Source organism: Parasteatoda tepidariorum, chromosome 4 (assembly GCF_982258835.1).
Source record: "Parasteatoda tepidariorum strain Cologne lab strain chromosome 4, Ptep-v5.0, whole genome shotgun sequence".
Lineage (NCBI taxonomy): Eukaryota > Metazoa > Arthropoda > Arachnida > Araneae > Theridiidae > Parasteatoda > Parasteatoda tepidariorum.
Genome location: NC_141758.1, coordinates 71,073,951 through 71,095,318, shown reverse-complemented (window position 1 = coordinate 71,095,318; position 21,368 = coordinate 71,073,951). Strand labels below are relative to the sequence as shown.

Here is a 21,368-nt window from a genome sequence, read left to right as displayed (position 1 = left end):
TGCATGACGGATACTGAATCAACTAGGATAACCATTTTTGAGAATATATTTGTCATAGATTTTAAGTTCTGTAGCTAGATATATTGCAAAAATTTCTGCATAAAAATTAGAACATTTAATATTCTGGTAAAGTTAAGAAAATTTGCACTGTGTTATGGTTCAAGGTTTATTCACTTTTTCGAAAAGTGTTCAAAGATTTGATTTTGAAAGCTTTAAAATGTACAATTTAATCATCGAAATTTATTGTTGTATTTCCATTTCCTTCTTTTGATTGAATTAGGAATTACTAGTTGGAAGACAATCACATATTTTTGTAAAATTATAGTTAGATACAATTAATTTATTAAAAAAAACAAACTAATAAATGTTTCATTTGCATTTTTTTTAAGAATAATGATTGTGTAATTTTTAAATGACCAAAACTAAATCATGTATTTAAAATCAAAAGCATGCTGTTATATTTAATAATGGTAGAGAAGTTCAAATTGTTTTACTGTAGTCTGCATCTGCAGATAGATATACAGATGAATATACAGAATGGTTCATAATGAAAACGCTTAACATATATTTTTAGAATCCTTCACAAAATTGCAATCAAAAACTCAGATACATTAAGGAGTACTATTTAATATTTCAGCAAAGAGAAAACAAAAATGTCATGGGAATTTATTAGACTACGCTTGAATAAATCGGACTAAAAGCATCTTAGAATCGGACTAAAAGCATCTTAGAATCGGACGAAAAGTATCTTAGAATCGGACTAAAAGTATCTTCCTATAACCAGAGGAAGCATTTTCATTCTACTAATAACCGCCAATCAACTCCACTTTGTTCTTGTTTTGGAAGTTTTTATTTCCGCTTTCCTCTAGAGTGATTTTTTTATATTTTGATTGCGCTTTTGGTTTTTTCACACTTGAATATACCCTAAGTAAATATTTTATTTTAAACAAAGATTCTAAAAATATACGTGAAGAAAGGACTTAATTTTGCACTCTGACGTGTGAAAGTTTTTTAATATTTACATGGATCTGGATTAACAAAGGACGAACGAAAATTCTCCCAAATTTCTAACTAATTAGACCGTTCAAATTTCATCTGAAGTTTTGAGCCTGTGGGCTATCGAAATTTCAATCGTTTCCCGTTCAATGCGTGTGGATTTTGTCGCCCTCATTTTATCACCTATATGAATTGTTGTCATCTATAATCAACCAATTTTCGATAAGTGAGCGTGTTCAAATTTTAAATGGGGCTCTTTTGATCGATGACAATACAAGTTTCAAACGTTTCTTAGCTACTTAGAGCAGAGTTTATGATCTTATGAACGTTTGACGCAATTCATTATCGATCCCAATTTTGATCACTTTTCACTTTAGAATGTCAGTGTTCAATTTTCAACTAAAACTCTGTGCTTGATGATTATGCAAATTAAAGTTAATTTTTTGAATGCGGCAAACAGAAGTTATCTAAATTTTATCGCCATCAGCGAAGTGTGCCCTTCCAAAAAAATTGGTTACTGCGTCTTGGCTCTTTGATCTGTTCCGTCATAATAATTTTTACTAACTCTTGCTCGCGGCTTTGCCTTCGTGAACTTATTTTGATTTCTATTTCACTATTTTCAAAAGATGTCCACGATATTGTCAAAGGGAATTTCAGTAATAATTTGAAATCTGCCCGGAAGCCATTAAATCACATAAACCAGTAAAAATATGAGTACAAGACATTTCAGCATAGTATGCAGCAGAAATAATAAAATTATTTCTATCTCTGTTGTGAGATAAAATAGAGAACTCATCCTAATGCTCCGGTACTTGCTGAAGTACTTCCTCACGCACCTTCTAAATATATACTTAACATATAAATATTTATATGACAGTATTTAAATTATTACTTAAAAAAATCTAGCAAAAGGAATTATTATAGATGACTATGCTGTTGCCATATAATCGTGTTTTTGATGTCACGTAGGAGAAATAAATATATAGATTAAACCAGACTCACGTTCAAAGTTATATTTTCGTCGTTAGAAACATGTATTGTAACCTATTTTTTTATGAGGTGATAATTGAATATGTGAATAAACGGGTAATTTTTGTCTACTAATTAGTTTATTTATTAGCCAAATTTAGTTAAAAAATTTCTATTTCTAGCAAAGAATTTAAATTACTGCGTGAAACAATCTAACAAAAGGAATTATTACCGATGACTATCTTGTTGCCAATTTAGACAGAGAAATACCCATGTTTTTGGTGTCACGTAAGAGAACTAAATATGTAGATTAAACCAGACTCATGATCAAAGTTCAAGTTCTGTCGTTATAAACAGGCATTCCAACTTGTTTTTTACAAGGTGATAATTAAATATGTGAATAAGCGTGTAGTATAGTATGTTTATTAATTCTTCCATTTATTCGCTAAATTTAGTTAAAAAATTTCTGTTTTCAACGAAGAGTTTCCTTTCCCCTTTCAAAATTTCCTCTGTTTAGAATCCGGGGAAATTCAATATCCAGGGAAAACTAAATGCACTGATTAGTTACTGAAATTTTTGCTTCCTTCAAAATGTTTTAGCGAAATTTTGCAAGGGGCTCTCTTTTTTCCTTAACAAATTGATTTAATTTATTTATGATTCCATTTTCATATCTGGAAGATTTTTTTCAAGAAAGTTGTGCAATTGATTAAGCACCGAATTTGAAATGCAATCTATATGCTGTGGTTTTCTTTTTTTTGAATTGACGATAATTTCAGAAAACTGAAAACAGAAATATTTCGTTAAAAAATTTGCAGGAAACATAAGACAAAAGTTTGTGGTCTTTCATTACCCTGTTACAAATTCTATATTTATAATTTTTAATTTTTATTCCTATTGCTCTTTTCTTCTTATGAATCATCAGTCCCTTATTCATTCGATGCTACAAGAATCAGTATTTCAAAATATCATCGAATAGATTGAGTAATAATAATAATAATAATAATAATAGTAATAATAATAATAATAATTCCGCTAGTTAACTAACGCTTGTTAAATTTTAAATGAATACTGAAAAATATTAAATGACGTTAAATCAAGTATTTTTATTACTGAGCATGCAATTTGTTAAGCTAAATAAAAATAGAATGGCTGACATAGAAACAGAAAAAGATAATGTCGTTTAGTGAAATTCCCATTTTTTCTTTCTAAACTAACATCAAGCAAGTTGTAATATCAAGCAAAAGCATATCGTTATCTACATTTGCAACAATCTATAGTTTCAACTACACTATACTACAAACTATACTACTACGATTACTTTTTGTAAATCTAGTTACAAGAGGGTTGCTTAAAAATTTTTCGTATGACAAGGTGTCACTATTAATAAAAAATGAAGAAACCGGGAATCAGACGATCATGCTTTGGATTTTATGTTAATAAATACAATCATACATTAATTAATATTAGTAATTTACCTCAAGAAGCTGGAACATTAAGTAATATGTGAATAATTGAACATCAAATATTATGTGACTGAAGTCATGTTTTTTTTTGTTGCCAAATTTGAAGTAATAATGAAAAATTTCGAAATAAAAATTTTAACTATATGTTTTTCTTAATGTAAGTTTGTATAAAAAGTGATTTGAACATAGAATATAAAAAAAATTTTTAATCAATTAATTATTGATTTGTTTTAATATTTAAATATTTAATTTTTGAAAATTAATTTTAAACTTTTTAGGTATTTAATAGGGTAATAAAATATTAAAATATGTTTGTCTATGCTAAATGTTTTCGAAGATAAAGGATACCGTTTTAAACTAAGATATAAATTTTTTATTGCTTGCTTCACGCTTTTGGATTTTTTCCAGAAAATATTACTAAACAATGCTTATGCCTAAAAAATATTTCTCGATCATTTCCTCAGATAGCGTTTATAAGTAATAAAACAAAATTTTTCGTTTTTTTAATTTTAACAAAAATATTCATTAAATAGTGAAAAAAGTTGACGTTTTTAAATAATTGTTTGAAACAATGGCATGCTTATGCTAAATTTATAAAGCATTTTATGCGAGTAAAGTAATTCCCAAAAATTCAATGAAAAGAGTAACCTCCTCTAAATTTTCAAGCACAATTTTAAATAGATTAAACCCAAATTTTGAGTAATATCATTTCAATCACTAAATAGATTTTGTTTTTATTAGTTCAAATTTCACTTGTGAACTAATATTTTTTGCAAGAAATTTTGGTGACCCATTTCAATGCAAGCTTGTGAGTATTTTAAAAATGTAAATTAAGTTTCGTGTTTTTAAGCATACTTTACATATTGGATACTTCATTTATTTCGAGTATTTTAAAAATTCCATTTTTTAAAGTGAATGGAAGGACAGAATATATTTACCTTTCTTCTTTGCTTTAACTGAAGCTCAAATCTGAAAAACAAAATATGATGAGTCTATTTTATTTTATTTTATTTTATTTTATTTTATTTTATTTTATTTTATTTTATTTTATTTTATTTTATTTTATTTTATTTTATTGCCATCTATGTTGCGATAACCTTATTGCCTTTAATGTCGACTTGAATATAACTCTGAAGACAAGTATTGGGACAAACGTATCTGAGAGAAAGTTTTCAGGGATACAAACCAGCATCTGCATTACATGAAATGAAAAACCACGCTAAACCGTGATCTAATTACTAAAGAGAGATAATTTTCATTTTCACTTTGGCTCGAGCAGATGAAATTATTCTATTAATGTTTCCACAAATTAGTTAAGTTTTTATTTTATTTTATAACTGGCGTTGAACAGCCGCCTCAATTCTGAGTTCAACTCCGTAGCCTAGTAATTTTGAGTCCAACCCAGAAGACAAGGAAATTCCCGGATCAAACATTGCGACAAAACAGCCTTTACGGAAGACTTTTTGATGGAACTAAATCGCAATTGCCTTACATGGAGAGGAAGACCACGAAAACCTCCAACAATTACCCCGATAGCTTGAAGATTCTAAACCAAAGTCCGTTTACCACTACCGATATTTCACGTCAGCCCTGTGGTCAGTGTGAGACGGGAGCAGAAGTCGTGCCAACCAGTCACCGCTGGGATTCGAACCTGGACCACCACATAGGGAAGAGAGAGCGTCTATCCTCTGAGCTAAGGCGGCTCAATTTGTTGAGTTCTCAAAAATACAAACAGTACTTTCAAAATTAGATCAAAGATAGAATTGTTCATAAATGTCGATAATATTTTATCTTGTACAATGAAAAAGACTACTTTCTGATAACATCAAATATTTAGTTATATCATATAATATTATATAATGTCAAATATTAGGATAAGGTGCTTTCTGTATTTTTAATTCATATTTTTCTGGATAATTTTGTTAATACAATTAAATGTTTCCTAGTATTAATATATTTTTCCAATAATTTATTTACAAACTTATTAAAAAAAATTTTTATTTTTTTTTATTTCTTGATCAAGTAAAATTTTGTTGTAAAATTTGGTAAAAGGAAAAAAAAAATTTCTTTCGCAAACTAACTTTTTAATTCTCGTAGTGTATATGATTGAAGAACGTGTATGTTCGACGTGAATTTATAATGGAGATCGAAGTACCAGGAATCGGAAGTGTTATTTTTGAAAAACTATTTGATTTCTCACTGAACTGGTCTTATTAAACTGAGTCTTGCTATGCTAAAAAAATAAAAATGAAGGCGAGCATTCCTGGATATTCCACCGCGTGAAAATATGACTATTAAACACTTTGAATCTAAAACTAATATATTCTAATGTGAAAATGATGCAATTAAAGAATGATTTGGTTTGTTTTCTTCGTTATGGGTGGAGTGGAACTTGAAAAATCTTGTATCTTTATGATGATATGAAGACGTTGTCCTTGTTGATTTTATATATAAATAGCCAATCGCGAATCCATCTTTCACAGAACTCAGCTGATTTTGTTTCAGTTTCTTTACACTTCAAAAATGATTGCCAAGGTAAGAATTATTTTATATATAATTAAGTTAGTTGATTTTGTCAGCAGCTGTCAAAACTAATTTGAATAATATAATTTTGAGATACAATTTTATCTCATGTGTAGACAAGTCAAGTAAAGGATAAAGTAATATATTTTTATACGAGACTGTTTCTGCAAATAAATTTCGTTTTTTTATTAAAATGTTTTGTCGTATTTTATGGATTTAAATTTATTGAATTAAAAATGAGTTTTATAAATTAATCTATTGTGACTTTTAAATCCCTCTCTAACTGAAACAACTCTTTAATTTTTTTAATTCTATTCTATTGATTAATAATTTACTATAGTAAATGAAAGATAATTAAAATAATATTAGACAATAATAATTCAAAGTTAAGCTGAATATACTGCTGAAGGTAGTTTTGCACGGGATTTTTAATCATTAACGATTTTTAATGATCTTGAAATAGCTGAAGGTTGAATTTTGTTTTTCATTTTCGTCCAGAAGATTTTTTCAGTTATTCATTTTATTTCTTTGTTAAAAAAATAAAATTTGAAGCATTTTTTTCAATGTTGCTAATGAATAATTTAAATTTATACAACGGTTTGTTGCTTGTTGTTGAAGATGAAATAGCCAATATTTTGTTATTTCTTCATGAGATGATAAATTGTTGAATAAAATGAAATAAATTTTTTTTGTTGAAATAACGAAGAAGAATAACTTTCTTAACTGAAACCCTAAGAGGGCCAAGAAGGAACTTTTTGTTGTTACCTGCTAATACTCAATTTTGTTAGTATTCTTTTTTGTGTTATAAATACCACCTCTAATACTACTACTACTACTATACTACTACTACTACTACTATACTATTACTACTACTACTACTATACTACTACTACTATACTACTACTACTACTACTACTACTACTATACTACTACTAATATACTACTACTACTACTACTATACTATTACTACTATACTACTACTACTATACTATTACTACTTCTACTATACTACTACTACTATACTACTACTACTATACTACTACTACTACTACTACTACTACTAAGAAATTTTTATTGATGTAGAAATGTAAATCATGACAACTGTTTTCATCTGTGATACATAAGGCAAAGGCAAATGCATAAATTTTCTTTGCTTATTAATATATTTTATTTATTATATATATTGACGATACATTGATGATATATTGACGATTAATTTATTATAGATTGACGATATAACTAACAAATTGCAATTATTCTGATTTCTATAGTTTCTTCATAATACAATAAACAAAATTCATCGTAGTTGCACAAGTAATACTTAAAATACGCATGTATTACTTTTGTACGGAATGCAGAAGAGAATTATTTGAGTAATGTGAAAGAAATATTTTTAAAAATTATTGAAGTACTTTAACTGAGGAACTTCTGTAAGTGCTGTAATAAGCGGTGTTTTTTACGTAGTCTTATATTACGGCAACTATTTTTAAAATGTTTAATATTCGCTCAGAGATTTTTTATTTAAACTTTGTTAATATTTATTTTAAATTTAATTTCGTTTGCTTCAAACTTTTGTGATTTCAAGTTTGTTTCAACTTTTTTGTAAATCATATATTTTAAATTTTTTATAACGAGATACAAGATTTCGATGTGTTGAAGACGAAGTAAAAAATTTCAGTTGCACGTTAAATAGTTCAAACTGATAATTCTTAATAAAGTAACAAAATACTCTTCATTACTTTCGAGTCAATGAGATGATAGTTATTTATTATGATTCGAGATTTTCAAATAGACTAAATATACCACAAAATTAAGTTTCAGAACAATAATAGATTATTAAAAATAATTTTAGTTTCATGCTACTGCTGTTTAATAAATTATGGCGAATTTTAAATAATACAGTTTACAAAATAAACCAAAAGTGAACGTCCAAAATAAACCACAAATGAACGCCCACAATAACTTTCGATCTAATGATTGGATTTGCACGTATTAAGATTTAATCTTTGCAGTTTGGGAGCCTGACCTTAAAAATGCTAATAAATTAGTACATACGATATTTAAAGTTAAGAAATCAGACACAAAATTGCACTTTCGCTAAATAAACATAAATTTTTTTGGAAGATTCTGTCATTCTAAATATGGCGGGGACGGTAGATGCAATCTTAGAAACATGGTTATAATAGTTTTGAAAGAAGAGTGATCGAAAATATATACCTCTTAATGTAATGTTAATTTCATTTTTTTTTCTATTTTGCTATATTGAAACTTGTAAAGCGAATCAAAAAAAATCTTGCACATAATTTAAAAGTCACTAATCTAACAATAAATTAATGTTGAGAATAATTTTGTACTGTATACTTTAAATTGCAAATTACAAAATTTAAGCGAAATTTGTCAAATAGCTTTGTAGTTAAGAAAAAAAAGAATCTTATAGTTTAATTTTTATGTTTACTTTAATATTTTTGCATTGTACAATTGCATAAACAGTTTTCACTAATCATAATTATGCAAAATCTCTTTCAGCTTGCTCTTCTCTTTGCTGTGGTTGTTGCTACCAATGCAATTGATCTTCCACTAGGACATGGCGTTTTACATAGCACAGGCGTCAGTGCAAGAGGTCAAACTCAGGATGTAAGTGAAAATAAGCGTTAAGTGATGCAACTTTTACTCTTAACTTAATTTAGTATAAGAAAATTAAATCTTTTTCTTAATAGGCCTTTGGCAACTATGCTTTCAACTATGGCATTGCAAATGGAGCTGGTGCAACTAATTCAAGAGCCGAAGTAGGTGATGCCCATGGTAACAAAAGAGGTTCATACACTCTGGCTGACCATGATGGAAGGGCCCGTAGAGTAGATTACGTAGCTGATGCTCATGGATTCCGTGCTGCTGTTCATACCAACGAACCAGGAACTGCTGCCAGTGCCCCAGCTGCAGCTGTTATTGCTAGTCCTTATGCTGCCCCCGTAGCTCCAGTTGCTCATGCCGCTGCAGCACCAGCTTTAGCTGCTGCTCCCTTGGCTGCTGTTAATTTTGGTGGAACCATTGCTCACGCTGCTGCCGCTCCTGCATTGGCAGCAGCACCTTTGGCTGCTGTTGCCTATGGTGGAGCTATCCACCATGGAGCAGCTCTTGGTCATGGTCTTGCTCTTGGACATGGTCTTGGCTTAGGGCATGGTCTTGCTCTTGGACACGGTCTTGGACATGTACATGGTCTTGGCTTAGGACATGGTCTTGCTCATTTGTAATTACCTACACAATTTAAGGTATTAAGTCTTGATTGCTAAAATTATACTGATTTGCTAAAATCAGCTGAATATGAATACTATAAATATTACTAGTACTAAATAATATAGTAAATATATAAATCAAATTCTTTGCAAACTTATAGTTTGTTTTCTAATTGTAAAGCTTTTAAGAAATTTATAGAAGATAGTTTAAATTCTTTGACCTGAAATATTTCTTAAGCATTCCGTTCATGAGTAAAATGTAAGATATGTTTAAAAGCTAAAATATTGCTAATCTTATTTTTTTTTGCATAAAAATTATATTATTATGTTGAAATGTAACCTGGAAAGTTTGTCAGTTATTAGTATAAAAATTTATATTACTCATATGAATTATTCCTTTCGCTATTTTTGTAAATGTTAGTTTTTATATAATGAAAAAAATTGCATTTATAATTTAAGAAATATACGTATATTAATATGCGTATATTAATAGTATACGTATAGTAATATACGTATTAAGAAAAGTACGTATATTTTAAATATGAAATCGAAAAGAATTTGATAAAAAATACTCTATTTAAAAAAATAATAATATATCCATTGAAAAAATTTAAAAGTCGAAATTCAAATTACTAGTTTTAACATAAAAGTGCCTTCAAATATTATTAATCCTTCTTAAATATGTGCTACTATTGGAAATTTTTTTAATGCAAATTTTAATTGAAGAACTTCTTAATATTGATACATCTTATTTTTTCCAGGTTTGATGATGAGACTTGAATCTGTGATCCGAAAACTTTTATAAAGCCAAATACGTCTATTCATTCTACAAATTTGTTCTTCTAATATTCTTGAGATTCGTATATTTTAATTATTAAATTGTTACATTTCAAATCACGAATTCTATCATATGGTGTCGGTCTATTTTACACATTTTATGCTGTGTATGAGCGTGAAAAATGTAAATTATTTTGTGACATATTGTGAATCAACTGTAAATAAATGTTTTTGAGCAGAAATGATTAGTTTGCCTGTTTTTGTTTTTCAAATTTCCAATTCATAAAATATTAAAAACAAAGTTTATTAGGGGACAAAAAAGTGATAAATACACTCTAAGAAGTTTTCGAGTGTGTAAAACCACAAATATGCCACTACCTAATTTGGTGTTTAGTTGAATTATATCATTGCATTTTTTAATTTCATTTTAAGATAGTATGGTTCACTTTAACATCTTATGTGTTACACATGTCTCTATTTAGAAATCACTCTATAATAACAACAGTCTACTGCTCCTTAAAACAGGTAGAACAATAAAACAATTAACAGTGACTAATAAACAGTTAAAACTGAAAATTAAATAATTAAACTTTAATAACAGAAATATAAAATTTTATGAGTTAACAATAAACAATTTCAAACTGAAAAGAAACAATACACATTTAAACGTGAACAATAATCGATTAAAAATTACGAAAATTAGCAATGATCAAATCATTGGAAATTATCAATTTCAAATTTGAAAAGGTAGAATAAATAGTGGAAAAGGAACAAATGCAATTCTACTTATAGATTGATTAGTGAAATTTCATTATTATGTTTGCTTCCCAATATACTTTTGTAATCTCTCCATTGTCCTTTGAGTTTTTGTCTAGTCCTTGACAGGTCAAATAATGTCTTGAATTCACAGTGTCTGCTTGGCAAATTGGGCATACGTTGGTATAGAGTACTACCATTTTAAACAAATATTCTGTCATGGTCAGTTTTGAGTATAAAACAATTTGCTCATTTATCTTATCCCTCTAATATATTTTGCTTTGTCTATATTGATACAATATTAGAAAGCACTCCTTTTTGTGGATATAATCGTGTTAGCTGATGTAGAGATTATATCTTATTTTTCATGCTTTCTAATATATATCTCTTATAATTTTTTTCTTTTTTTGATATTTTTCAAAAATATTTTATTTTGATAATTTTTCTTCATCTCTTTTTATGAATTTTTATTATTTTCCATGTCTTTTCTATATTTTAACTGAAATTATTTGATTTAAATTTTTTTTAAAATTTAAGGAGGTAACTTTTGATATAAAATATTTTCTTGCTTTAATTTTTAATCATTTTTTCATTAATTTTTATAAGGGAAGTTTAGTGTAATATCAAAAGTCGCATATTTTCGATCTCACGGTAGGAAATGAATAAACTAATTTTATTCAGAACATTATTGACATAAATTTTTGTCTGAATCCTTGATTGTACAAACACTGCTGCAAAAATTCTGATACATTGATTCTGATTTCGTTATAAAATTTACTCAATAAAGATGGCGCACCCAATCCCTTAAAAAACAATTAAAAATTAATGATTTTTCCTCATGATCATCACAGCGTTACACCCCTTGCAGAGTCCTTTGCCTCAAGATATAGGAAAATTCTTTTCTGCTGATTTTTTTTTCTTCCTGTTGGTACTTTCAAGTAATTCTCACTATTTTTCCATCTGTTCTTTTGTCAAGTTCTAGGTTTTCTTATAGACCTTGACCCTCGTGTATTTCTGTCTAGCAATATTTTAATACTTGTTCCCAAGCCCATTCCTTTTATGTGTACTTGCCCTATTGTATTTCTTTCTTTCCCGTAGTTGTTACAATGTCTGATTCCTTATATTTATCCTGTGTCTCTTTCTTTGTTTTGATCCTCCAATGCCCAGCCTCACATACTACAATAAAATTTTCCTTTCCCATTTTATTAGAAGATCAGTTTCATTTTTAATTAAAGACCACATCTCAGATCTGTATAGTACGATTGGTAACTCTATCGGTTTAAATTTATGACTTCTAAAAACAATATTTCTCAGAAAATGTAATTGAAAAATTGAAATGAAATAAAAAGAAAATCAAATTAATATTATAATTTGGTCCGTTATAGTATTTTTACATCACATTTGCAAACAATTAAAATTATATAAAAAATTTTGGTGTTAAAATTTTTCCGCCTTACAATTTATATTTTAGTAACAATGGAAAATTTCTTTACTCATTTAAAAAAATGCCGAAGTCGCAAAAAAACTGATAGTTTTGAAATAGTTTTTTTCTCTTCATTTATAAAGTATTTTAGCAATAAAATTTTGCATGGAATAAAAGATTTAATAAAGAAGGCCTCCCTAACTAGATAAATGTTTGTTTGAAAGGGTACTTGAGGTTATCTAATACGCAGTACCGTTGAAAGACATTTTTACAGAATTGTGTATGGCAATAATTTTTTTAAAATAAAAGAAAATATGTAGCGTTAAAAATTAACCTAATATTGCATTAGAATATATTATTGCATTATAATATATTATAATTTTACCTAATGTTGCATTTACACTTTTATATATCAGAGTGTAAATTTAATTCTCATAAACAATATAAAATCCATTTTTAATAAGTTGTGAGGAAAAGTACACGAAGTGAGGCATTTTAAAATTGTCGGTATAATCTCACAAGTTCAAAACCCGCTGTTCAAAATTTCCCCCGTTTTGTAGCAGAGTCGTTCTTTTGTCTTCTAACTAGATCTATCTATCTGCCCATCTATTTAAATTGATCTTGAAGAGTCTCTAGTTTGCATTATTTGTGACTCTGAACAATTTAAACATGTGAAAGAATGCATTGTATTTGGCTCTTTTACTGCTTTAAGGTATTGGGAAGCAAGACTACATCTAATTATTTAGTTGCCAAATGCCTGACATTTGTATAAATATTGTCGGAATACAGTAAACCGATTTTCCTGTAGGAAAAGGTGAATTTTCAATTATTTTCTTCACGTGAGTTAGTAAACTGATTTTTCTTTAGAAATTTACAATAGCAGAAAATGCAAATTTTATGGCAGAAAAATATATCCATAATTTAACTTTTTGAATATTGGTAGCTACTTTTTAAAGAGCGTTTATTAAAATAAAAATATCTCATATTTAAAAATTTTAACAAAGAGATGAACAAAATAATGAAAAGTAGAAATTTTAGATAATTTACACGAACAATATTTTTCTTACTTTTTTCAAAATTATTAAAGTATAGAAATTTTTCAGAATTGAATTAAAATATTTAACTTTCTCGAAATAAGTCATATGTTTAAGAGCTAGATTTTACTCTTTTATTTGTTTAACTATCAGTTTTAAATAAGTAGGGGAGAGTGGGGTCAATTGTAACAGGGTATGATTGTAACAGAGCAAAAATTTCGAGTGTCGGGTTCTAGATTTGGTTCCTAGGTGGCGCACAAGGTGTGTTTAATAAATCTACATGTACACCCCTGCTTTCAACTATTTTTTTCTACTTTTGAAAGAGTTACATCACAAAAGATATTTTCCCGCTACGCAATTGCTTTTTTTGGTATTAGAATATTATATTGTAACAAAGTAATTTTGTTTAAACAAATAAAAATTATTAACCGAATATGTAAGTGGGCACCTTAATTAGCATTTCAAAAAGAAAAGATTAGTTTTGTTAATTAACTAGCATTGTTTTTAGCAAATGAAGCTGAAATGGCGTATTGGGGATGATTGTAACAATGAGTAAAGGGACGATTGTAACAGCTGAAAATAAATAATCTTATGTTTACAAACCATTACTTTACTCTTTAAGAACCACCAATAGTTTCCTATATCACTTATATTATGTTGCATGTGCATTATTTTATTTGTCACCTTTCACAGCATAAATTAAAGTTTTAACCCCTTAAAGTTAAAAGTTTAACCCTTTAGGTCTCTGCTCATTATTATTTTTACTCCTAAAATATCACTACTATTTTGATCAATAAAAAAATATATCACAACTATGATAATATGTATAATTAACTATGTTTCAGTTGAATTTATGAACTGTTACAATTGACCCCGTAAGTGGGGACAATTGTAACAAGTGCACGACTGTCAAAAATTGTTAATAACTAATATAATAACATTTAAAATAAGGTATTTTTTTTTCTTTCTAGTAGAGGATAGTCTACTTTACTCGTCTGTCAATTAATACTAATAATATATTGGATTTTTTGTTAGTTAAAACTTGTTAAGTAAAAAATGTTACAATTGACCCCACTCTCCCCTATTATTTGTTTGTGATTCTCATTCTAGGCTCTTGCGAATGCAATTTTGACATTTGGTGATTGGTGATTTTGACATTTGGTGATTAGAAGAATATCCAGTATTTCGATGATTATAATATTTATTTTGAGCATTTTAAAACTTTCATGACAATTCTACTGTCAAAAACGGGTCCATTTTCTACGCTCTCTGCTCACCAACACCCATACGGTTGTCTCACAATTATATTTAGTCTTAGCTTTGATGTAGAAATTTTATGTTAAAAATAAAATATGCGGATATAACTTATATTTTATATAATGACCTTCGAAGAAGATATATTTTTCATATTGTGCTTTTTAAAACTTAAGTTGAAAGGCAAGTATTTGGGCAAACATTTAGTGATTGGTGATTTTGACATTTGGTGATTAGAAGAATATCCAATACTTCGATGATTATAATATTTATTTTGAGCATTTTAAAAATTTCATGGCAATTCTACTGTCAAAAACGGGTCCATTTTCTACGCTCTCTGCTCACCAACACCCATACGGTTGTCTCACAATTATATTTAGTCTTAGCTTTGATGTAGAAATTTTATGTTAAAAATAAAATATGTGGCTATAACTTATATTTTATATAATGACCTTCGAAGAAACTATATTTTTCATATTGTGCTTTTTAAAACTTAAGTTGAAAGGCAAGTATTTGGGCAAACATTTAGTGATTGGTGATTTTGACATTTGGTGATTAGAAGAATATCCAATATTTCGATGATTATAATATTTATTTTGAGCATTTTAAAACTTTCATGACAATTCTACTGTCAAAAACGGGTCCATTTTCTACGCTCTCTGCTTACCAACACCCATACGGTTGTCTCACAATTAGATTTAATCTTAGCTTTGATGTAAAAATTTTATGTCAAAAATAATATATGCGGATATAACTTATATTTTATACGATAATCTTCGAAGAAACAATATTTTTCATATTGTGTTTTTAAAACTTAAGTTGAAAAGCAAGTATTTGGGCAACTTATTCTTCAAGACTTTTTCATTGAAACTAACCAGCTTCACTTAAAGAGGAAAAAAAATCTCACAAGCATGATGATTATAAAATAATTAAAAATAATTTTTGTATTTACTGTGTTTAGCTCACATGAATTCTTTCCTTAACCCACTAATTCTCAGCCGTAAAAAATGGGTCCATACGTGAAAACACTTACATGAAAAAAGTAGTTACATGATTGCATCATCCGTAAAATTCATTTTACCGGAAAACCATTTTTACCGTATAATATTATACCGTAATTTTTACAGTAATATTTATCTAATTAGAGTGATTCAGGTATTTTACGGTAATTATTACTGTAAAAATTTTGGTGGATCAGATTTTTGCACTGTGACATGTTCCGGTGAAAATGAATTTTACGTTAATACTTTTTACCGTAATTCGATCCGTAATGTTTACAAGTGTAAAAATTTTTTTGCATCAAATTTTTTACTTTACCCTTTTAGCTGCAAAAATTTCCTTATATTTCGCTACCAATTCAAACATAAAAAAATATTCATAATAATAATAGTATACATATGTATTTATATAGATATTTATATGTATATTTATATATATATTTATATATATATATATTTATATATATATTTATATATATTTATATATATATTTATATATATATATATTTATATATATATATTTATATATATATATATATATATATATATTTAATGTATGTAATTATATAATTTATGTATATAAAATTAAAGTCAAAAAGAGAAAAATGAAGAAAATTAAGAACATTAATAAGTTTTATTTATTTTTAGATTTCGGTGTTTTTTTTTTTTACATTTTATTTTCTGTTTTTTACGTGCTGTATTTTTTACTTAATGAGTTCTTTTTGTTACAAAGTTTTTTTGGAGAGCTCCTCACATATTATATTGAAATATTTTGCTTTGGCTATATGAATACAATATAAAAAAGCACACTTTTTTGCGGACAAAATCGTGTGAGCTGATGAAGAAATTATATATTTTTTTGCGAAATCGATCCAAATAATGAAACATTAGTGATACAACTATTTTTCAACAAAAAAACGATCAATTTTTTAAAAAGACGATGATCACAAATGTGTTAATGCTGCCACATATGTTGTCTGGAGTTCAACTATATGTTAGTTTATATATTTTTAAAATATTTTTAGTTATTTATTAAATATTTTAATTTATTAAGTATTATTTAAAATATTTTAGTATTTTTAAAATATTTTAGGAGTTAAAATATTTTTTTCCTGTTTATAAGAAAGAGGATAAAAAAATATTTTTCCTTCAGTAACTATTTTATAACAAATCAGACGTTAATATGATGTTTTGTAAAAGAGCATACTTTTAATTCCTTAAGCTGCTGTTAAGATTTTGTTGCTTCTTTCTTCATTTTCGGCTGATTGTTGTTGAAACAAAATCTCTCGAAATCTGATAATCTGGTGACTGCTTTACTGTGCTGCTGTAACTAATTTTGACACCTAGAATTAACATGTTATATATATATATATATATATATATATATATATATATATATATATATATATATATATATATATATATATATATATATATATATATATATATATATATATATATATATATATAATAAATAAATACAAGAAAACACTAAGAAAGTTAAGAAAAACAATAAGTTTCATTGTTGTAATATGAAATATGTTGGACAAACTAGTAACTCACTTAACATTCGAATTAATCAACACCGTTCTGATATTAACAGTAATAAGACTATCAATAACCTGGAATTGAATCATTTTAGAGTACATAAATTTAACAGAGTCAAAATTAATATCTTAGATATTATAGAGGATTTAGATTTAAGACTACAGAACGAAAATTACTACATGCTTCTATACAAAACAATTCTGCCGTATGGGCTAAACGATACCTTCCAACATACACAGATTAACTACAATAACTCATCAACTTATTCACTTTTTCATATTAAAGATAAGCGTACAAATCGAGGTAAACGGGGTTCAAGAAGTAATAGAAACTCTCTTAATGGTGACAAATTAAATATAAAATTTCTTTCTAATATGGAAAAAGACTTTAATAAACAATATAGCATTAAACCAATTAAAGATTTTGTCTTCTCTCTTAAGAATTATGAAATATATAAGTTCTACGATCTTATTATTAACTTTTCTTTCATTAATTTACATTTCAAAATTCTTTGTTTCGATCTTATAAAAGCCAAAATGAGCAAAATTTTGCCTAATAATAAGAAAAGTTTAGATAATTTATATTTCGTTATTAACTTTCAAAATCCTATTTTCGATAACATCAAATTTCACAACATTTTTGAAAATTTTAAAGCTTTATTTCCATTAAAAGATTTTAATATAATTAAAAGTTTTAAATATAACAAATCTCTTGGTAGAACCATATTTAACTATACTGATATAAGCAAAAATTTAGGGAGTATTAATATATCCGATTATGAATGTCACTGTGAGGAGGATAAATATTTTGATTTTGTTGATAAACATCATAAACATATTATTACTGGTAATTTAAATATTATAGAAAACTTGAAACTTAGGAATTTAATGATAAAAGGCACAAAATTTAGACCCATTTACCATATATCAATCAATAAGATTCTAAAATACTTTCTTAATGATCTCAATAGTTTTTGTTTAAAGATATCAAATAGATTCTCTTTACCTTTAGGTATGCTAACAGAATGGAAATGGGGAGTTTATTATTACTTTAAAAACTTTATTTTCAATAATAAGGATAATTTAAATAAGAATAACAATTCAACAAATTTTTCTAATATTGTTCAATCAATTAAGCAACTTCAAAAAAATTTTGTAATTACTCCCATAGACAAAGCTAACAATAATTATGCTATATTCTGTAAAAAATTCTATGCTGAACTTTTAAATACGGAATTAAAAAATAGTAAAAATTTCGAACTTAGTAATTTCAATAATAATATTGCCATTAAAAAATTTTTAGCTTTTTAGAAGAGATTAGAAATTAAAATTAGCAATATACAATTTCCTTACTTAATTATCAGTCCTAAATTTCATAAAATTCCAGTAAAATTTAGAACTATCACATGTGGGTCTAATACTTATTTAACTAAACCTGGCACCATTTTCTCTAACTACTTAAATAAGATTATTAGCTATATTACTAAAGAAGGTTTCTCTTGGATTATCACTAATAATCAACCGATTTTAGATTTCATTAAACATAATAAAATTAATTCTATTGCGACTCTTGATTTCCAGGATCTTTTCAATAGCATTCCCCTTTCTAAACTAAAAGATGTCCTTTTGAATTATTACCATGATTTTAAAAATATCCTTTGTTGCGATTTTGATTATTGGGAAATTCTGATTAATTTTTGTCTTGTTAGTAATTATCTTTACAATGGAAGGGATATTTTTCTTCAAATTAATGGAATACCACAGGGATCTAATTATTCATCTCTCTTAGCTAACTTATTTTTGCATTATTATGAAAAAAAATTATACTCTGAGTAATAAATTTGTTTTTAGATATATTGATGACTTAATTATCTTTAATTTCCAAGATTTTACTGTTTTATTGAGTGATATATACCCTGAGGAATTAATCTTACTTCGTAATCATGATGATAATATTAATTTCAATTTTTTGGATTTGGGTACTATGAAAGTTGAAAATATCTGCTTTGTTGATTTATACGATAAAAGAAATGATTTTAATTTTAATATTAATAAACTAGTTACTTGGAATTCTAATGTTTCTAGGAGCATCTATTTAAATACCACTTTTAATGAAATGAACAGAATTAAAAGAATATGTAGTAATATTTATTTATCCAAAAAACAAATCGATAAACTCTTTCAAAATCTGATAAAAAACAATGGATACCCAACTAATGTAATAAAATTTTATATAAAATCATTGAATTAATCGTATATTTTGGTGGATATATTTACTAAACATTTTTTTGTTGATTTTTATGATTTTCCCATGTGCAAATCCATTTCGAGGCCAAAATTCATTGCCAAAATTCTTTACTAAATAATTTCTTTGTTAATTTATATAATTTTTCCATGTGCAAATCCATTTCGGGCAAATCCGTGGTTAGAATTATTTACTAAAAATTCCTTTACTAAATAAATTCCTTTGTTAATCTATACAGTTTTTCTATGTGCAAATCCATTTCGGGCAAATCCGTGGATAAAATTGTTGGCTAAAAATTTCTTTATTAATTTATACAATTTTCCATGTGCAAATCCATTTCGGGCAAATCCGTGGTTAAAATTATCTGCTAAAATTTTTTCTTTGTTAATTTTTCCATGTGCAAATCCATTTCGGGCAAATCCGTGTTAAATTTATCGATTAAAATTTTTTTCTTTGATAATTTAAATAATTTTTCTATGTGCTAATCCATATCGTGCAAATCCGCGGCTAAAATTATTTGCAAAGCAGGCAATTTATGTTTCTCTTTTCAATTTTTCTTAAATAAACATATATCTTCTAAAACTATTTATGATCACTTTTAAAATTATCCGGTATAATATTACTTTGCGCACATCCATTTCGGGCCCATCCTTGGTAACTAACAAATCAAAACTCAGAATAACAAATCACTTCAGCAGTGCAGTAAGAGCGACACTTTAAAACCCTCTTGTTACACTCAATTTGCGCTTTTGTTTTCATCTTTTGTTTTCATATTTTGTAATCTGGCAATCTTTCTGCGAAAACATTTTTAAATCATTCTTGAAAAATATCCGTCCATGTAAGTTGTTATGATTTTGCTACTCGCTTTATAGTCCCCCCCTTTTTAATGTTTTTTCTTTTTATTTTATTTTATTATCTGTTTTTACATGTTATTTTTACTTTTTATGATCTTTTTTATTTGTTGTTATTTTATAAAAATTTTTTTCGAGTGCTCCTCACACTATTGCATTAATATACTTTGCTTTGGCTTTATTGATACAATATCAGAAAGCACTCTGTTTTGCGGATATAATCGTGTGGGCTGAAGAAAAGATTATATCTTTTTTTTCCGGCTTTTTTTCCGGTTTTTTAATTAACATTTCATTTTTTTTTAAAAATAAATTATTGTTTTTTGTTATTTTTTTTACTTATTATTTCCCACCCCCCTTTTTTCATATGTCTATAATTTTTCTTTGTTTTATTCTTCATTTTGAATATATATATATAACGTCGTTGCCGAGTGGAAGGATTAAAACAGGTCATAGGTCGGGAAGGAGGGTACAAAATTTATTTATTAATTATTAGACAAGAGCAGTCATGAGAGTGAGTAAAAGTGCACACGAAAAGTTGCGCTCCTTGGTTATATGTTAGGGAAAATCTTGCAAAGTAAAATCCTTAAAATGTCTTAATTTAGGGACAGAGGGAACTCTTAGTAGTTGCTATTGGATTATGAAATAGATCGAACGTTTCCCACGCAAGAGCAAAGGGAAAAATGTCCTGCTCTTAATTAAATGCATACTTGAGCCAAAAATAGATTTAAGAACAGGATGTGGCTTTTAAAAGTGTGAGAAAGTATTTCAAATAGAATAATTAATTAGGAAGAAGTTTTATAGCAGAGAAACTAACATAAAAAGATTAATTGAAGCTTTTTATGTTACATCCCCCCTCGCCAAAAATGTTTAGTTAGAATCCCAAAATTTTGAAATTATCCATTTGCAAAATCTTCCCTATGGTAGAAGTACAAATAAAATAGCCAAATTTGCAATGGTAACAATATATAAAAGTAATATAAATTATAAAACATTTACATATGTTCACATTGTAAAAGATTTAACACAATTAAAAAAATGTAGTAGCTTTATCAGCAAATTTAAAATTTTCATTTTCAACAGTTTTTTTTTTTTTTTTTTTACTTAACAGTTTTTTTCAGTTTCAAAAGTCTTTTGTTTAAAAATCACAACACAGCTTTTTCACTATAAGAAGTATTCTTCATAAAAACACTATTTACGTTAAATCTTCAATCATGATAAAAAAATTTATAAACATTTTTAAAAAAATGTGCAAGTTAAAATGTAAAACACAAAATGCAAAAAACAGTTTTACAGGGAAAA

General features: G+C 27.0%; 1 protein-coding gene across 1 annotated transcript; it reads left to right on the top strand.

Annotated features, from left to right (window-relative positions):
• The first annotated feature begins 5,825 nt into the window (after window positions 1-5,825).
• On the top strand, window positions 5,826-10,203 carry LOC107448486 (uncharacterized). Its single transcript, XM_043054096.3, has 4 exons — window positions 5,826-5,963; window positions 8,478-8,585; window positions 8,669-9,220; window positions 9,946-10,203. Exons 1-3 carry the CDS (start codon window positions 5,952-5,954, stop codon window positions 9,200-9,202), a joined length of 654 nt encoding a protein of 217 aa, XP_042910030.1. The 5' UTR covers window positions 5,826-5,951; the 3' UTR covers window positions 9,203-9,220; window positions 9,946-10,203.
• Window positions 10,204-21,368: the final 11,165 nt, after the last annotated feature.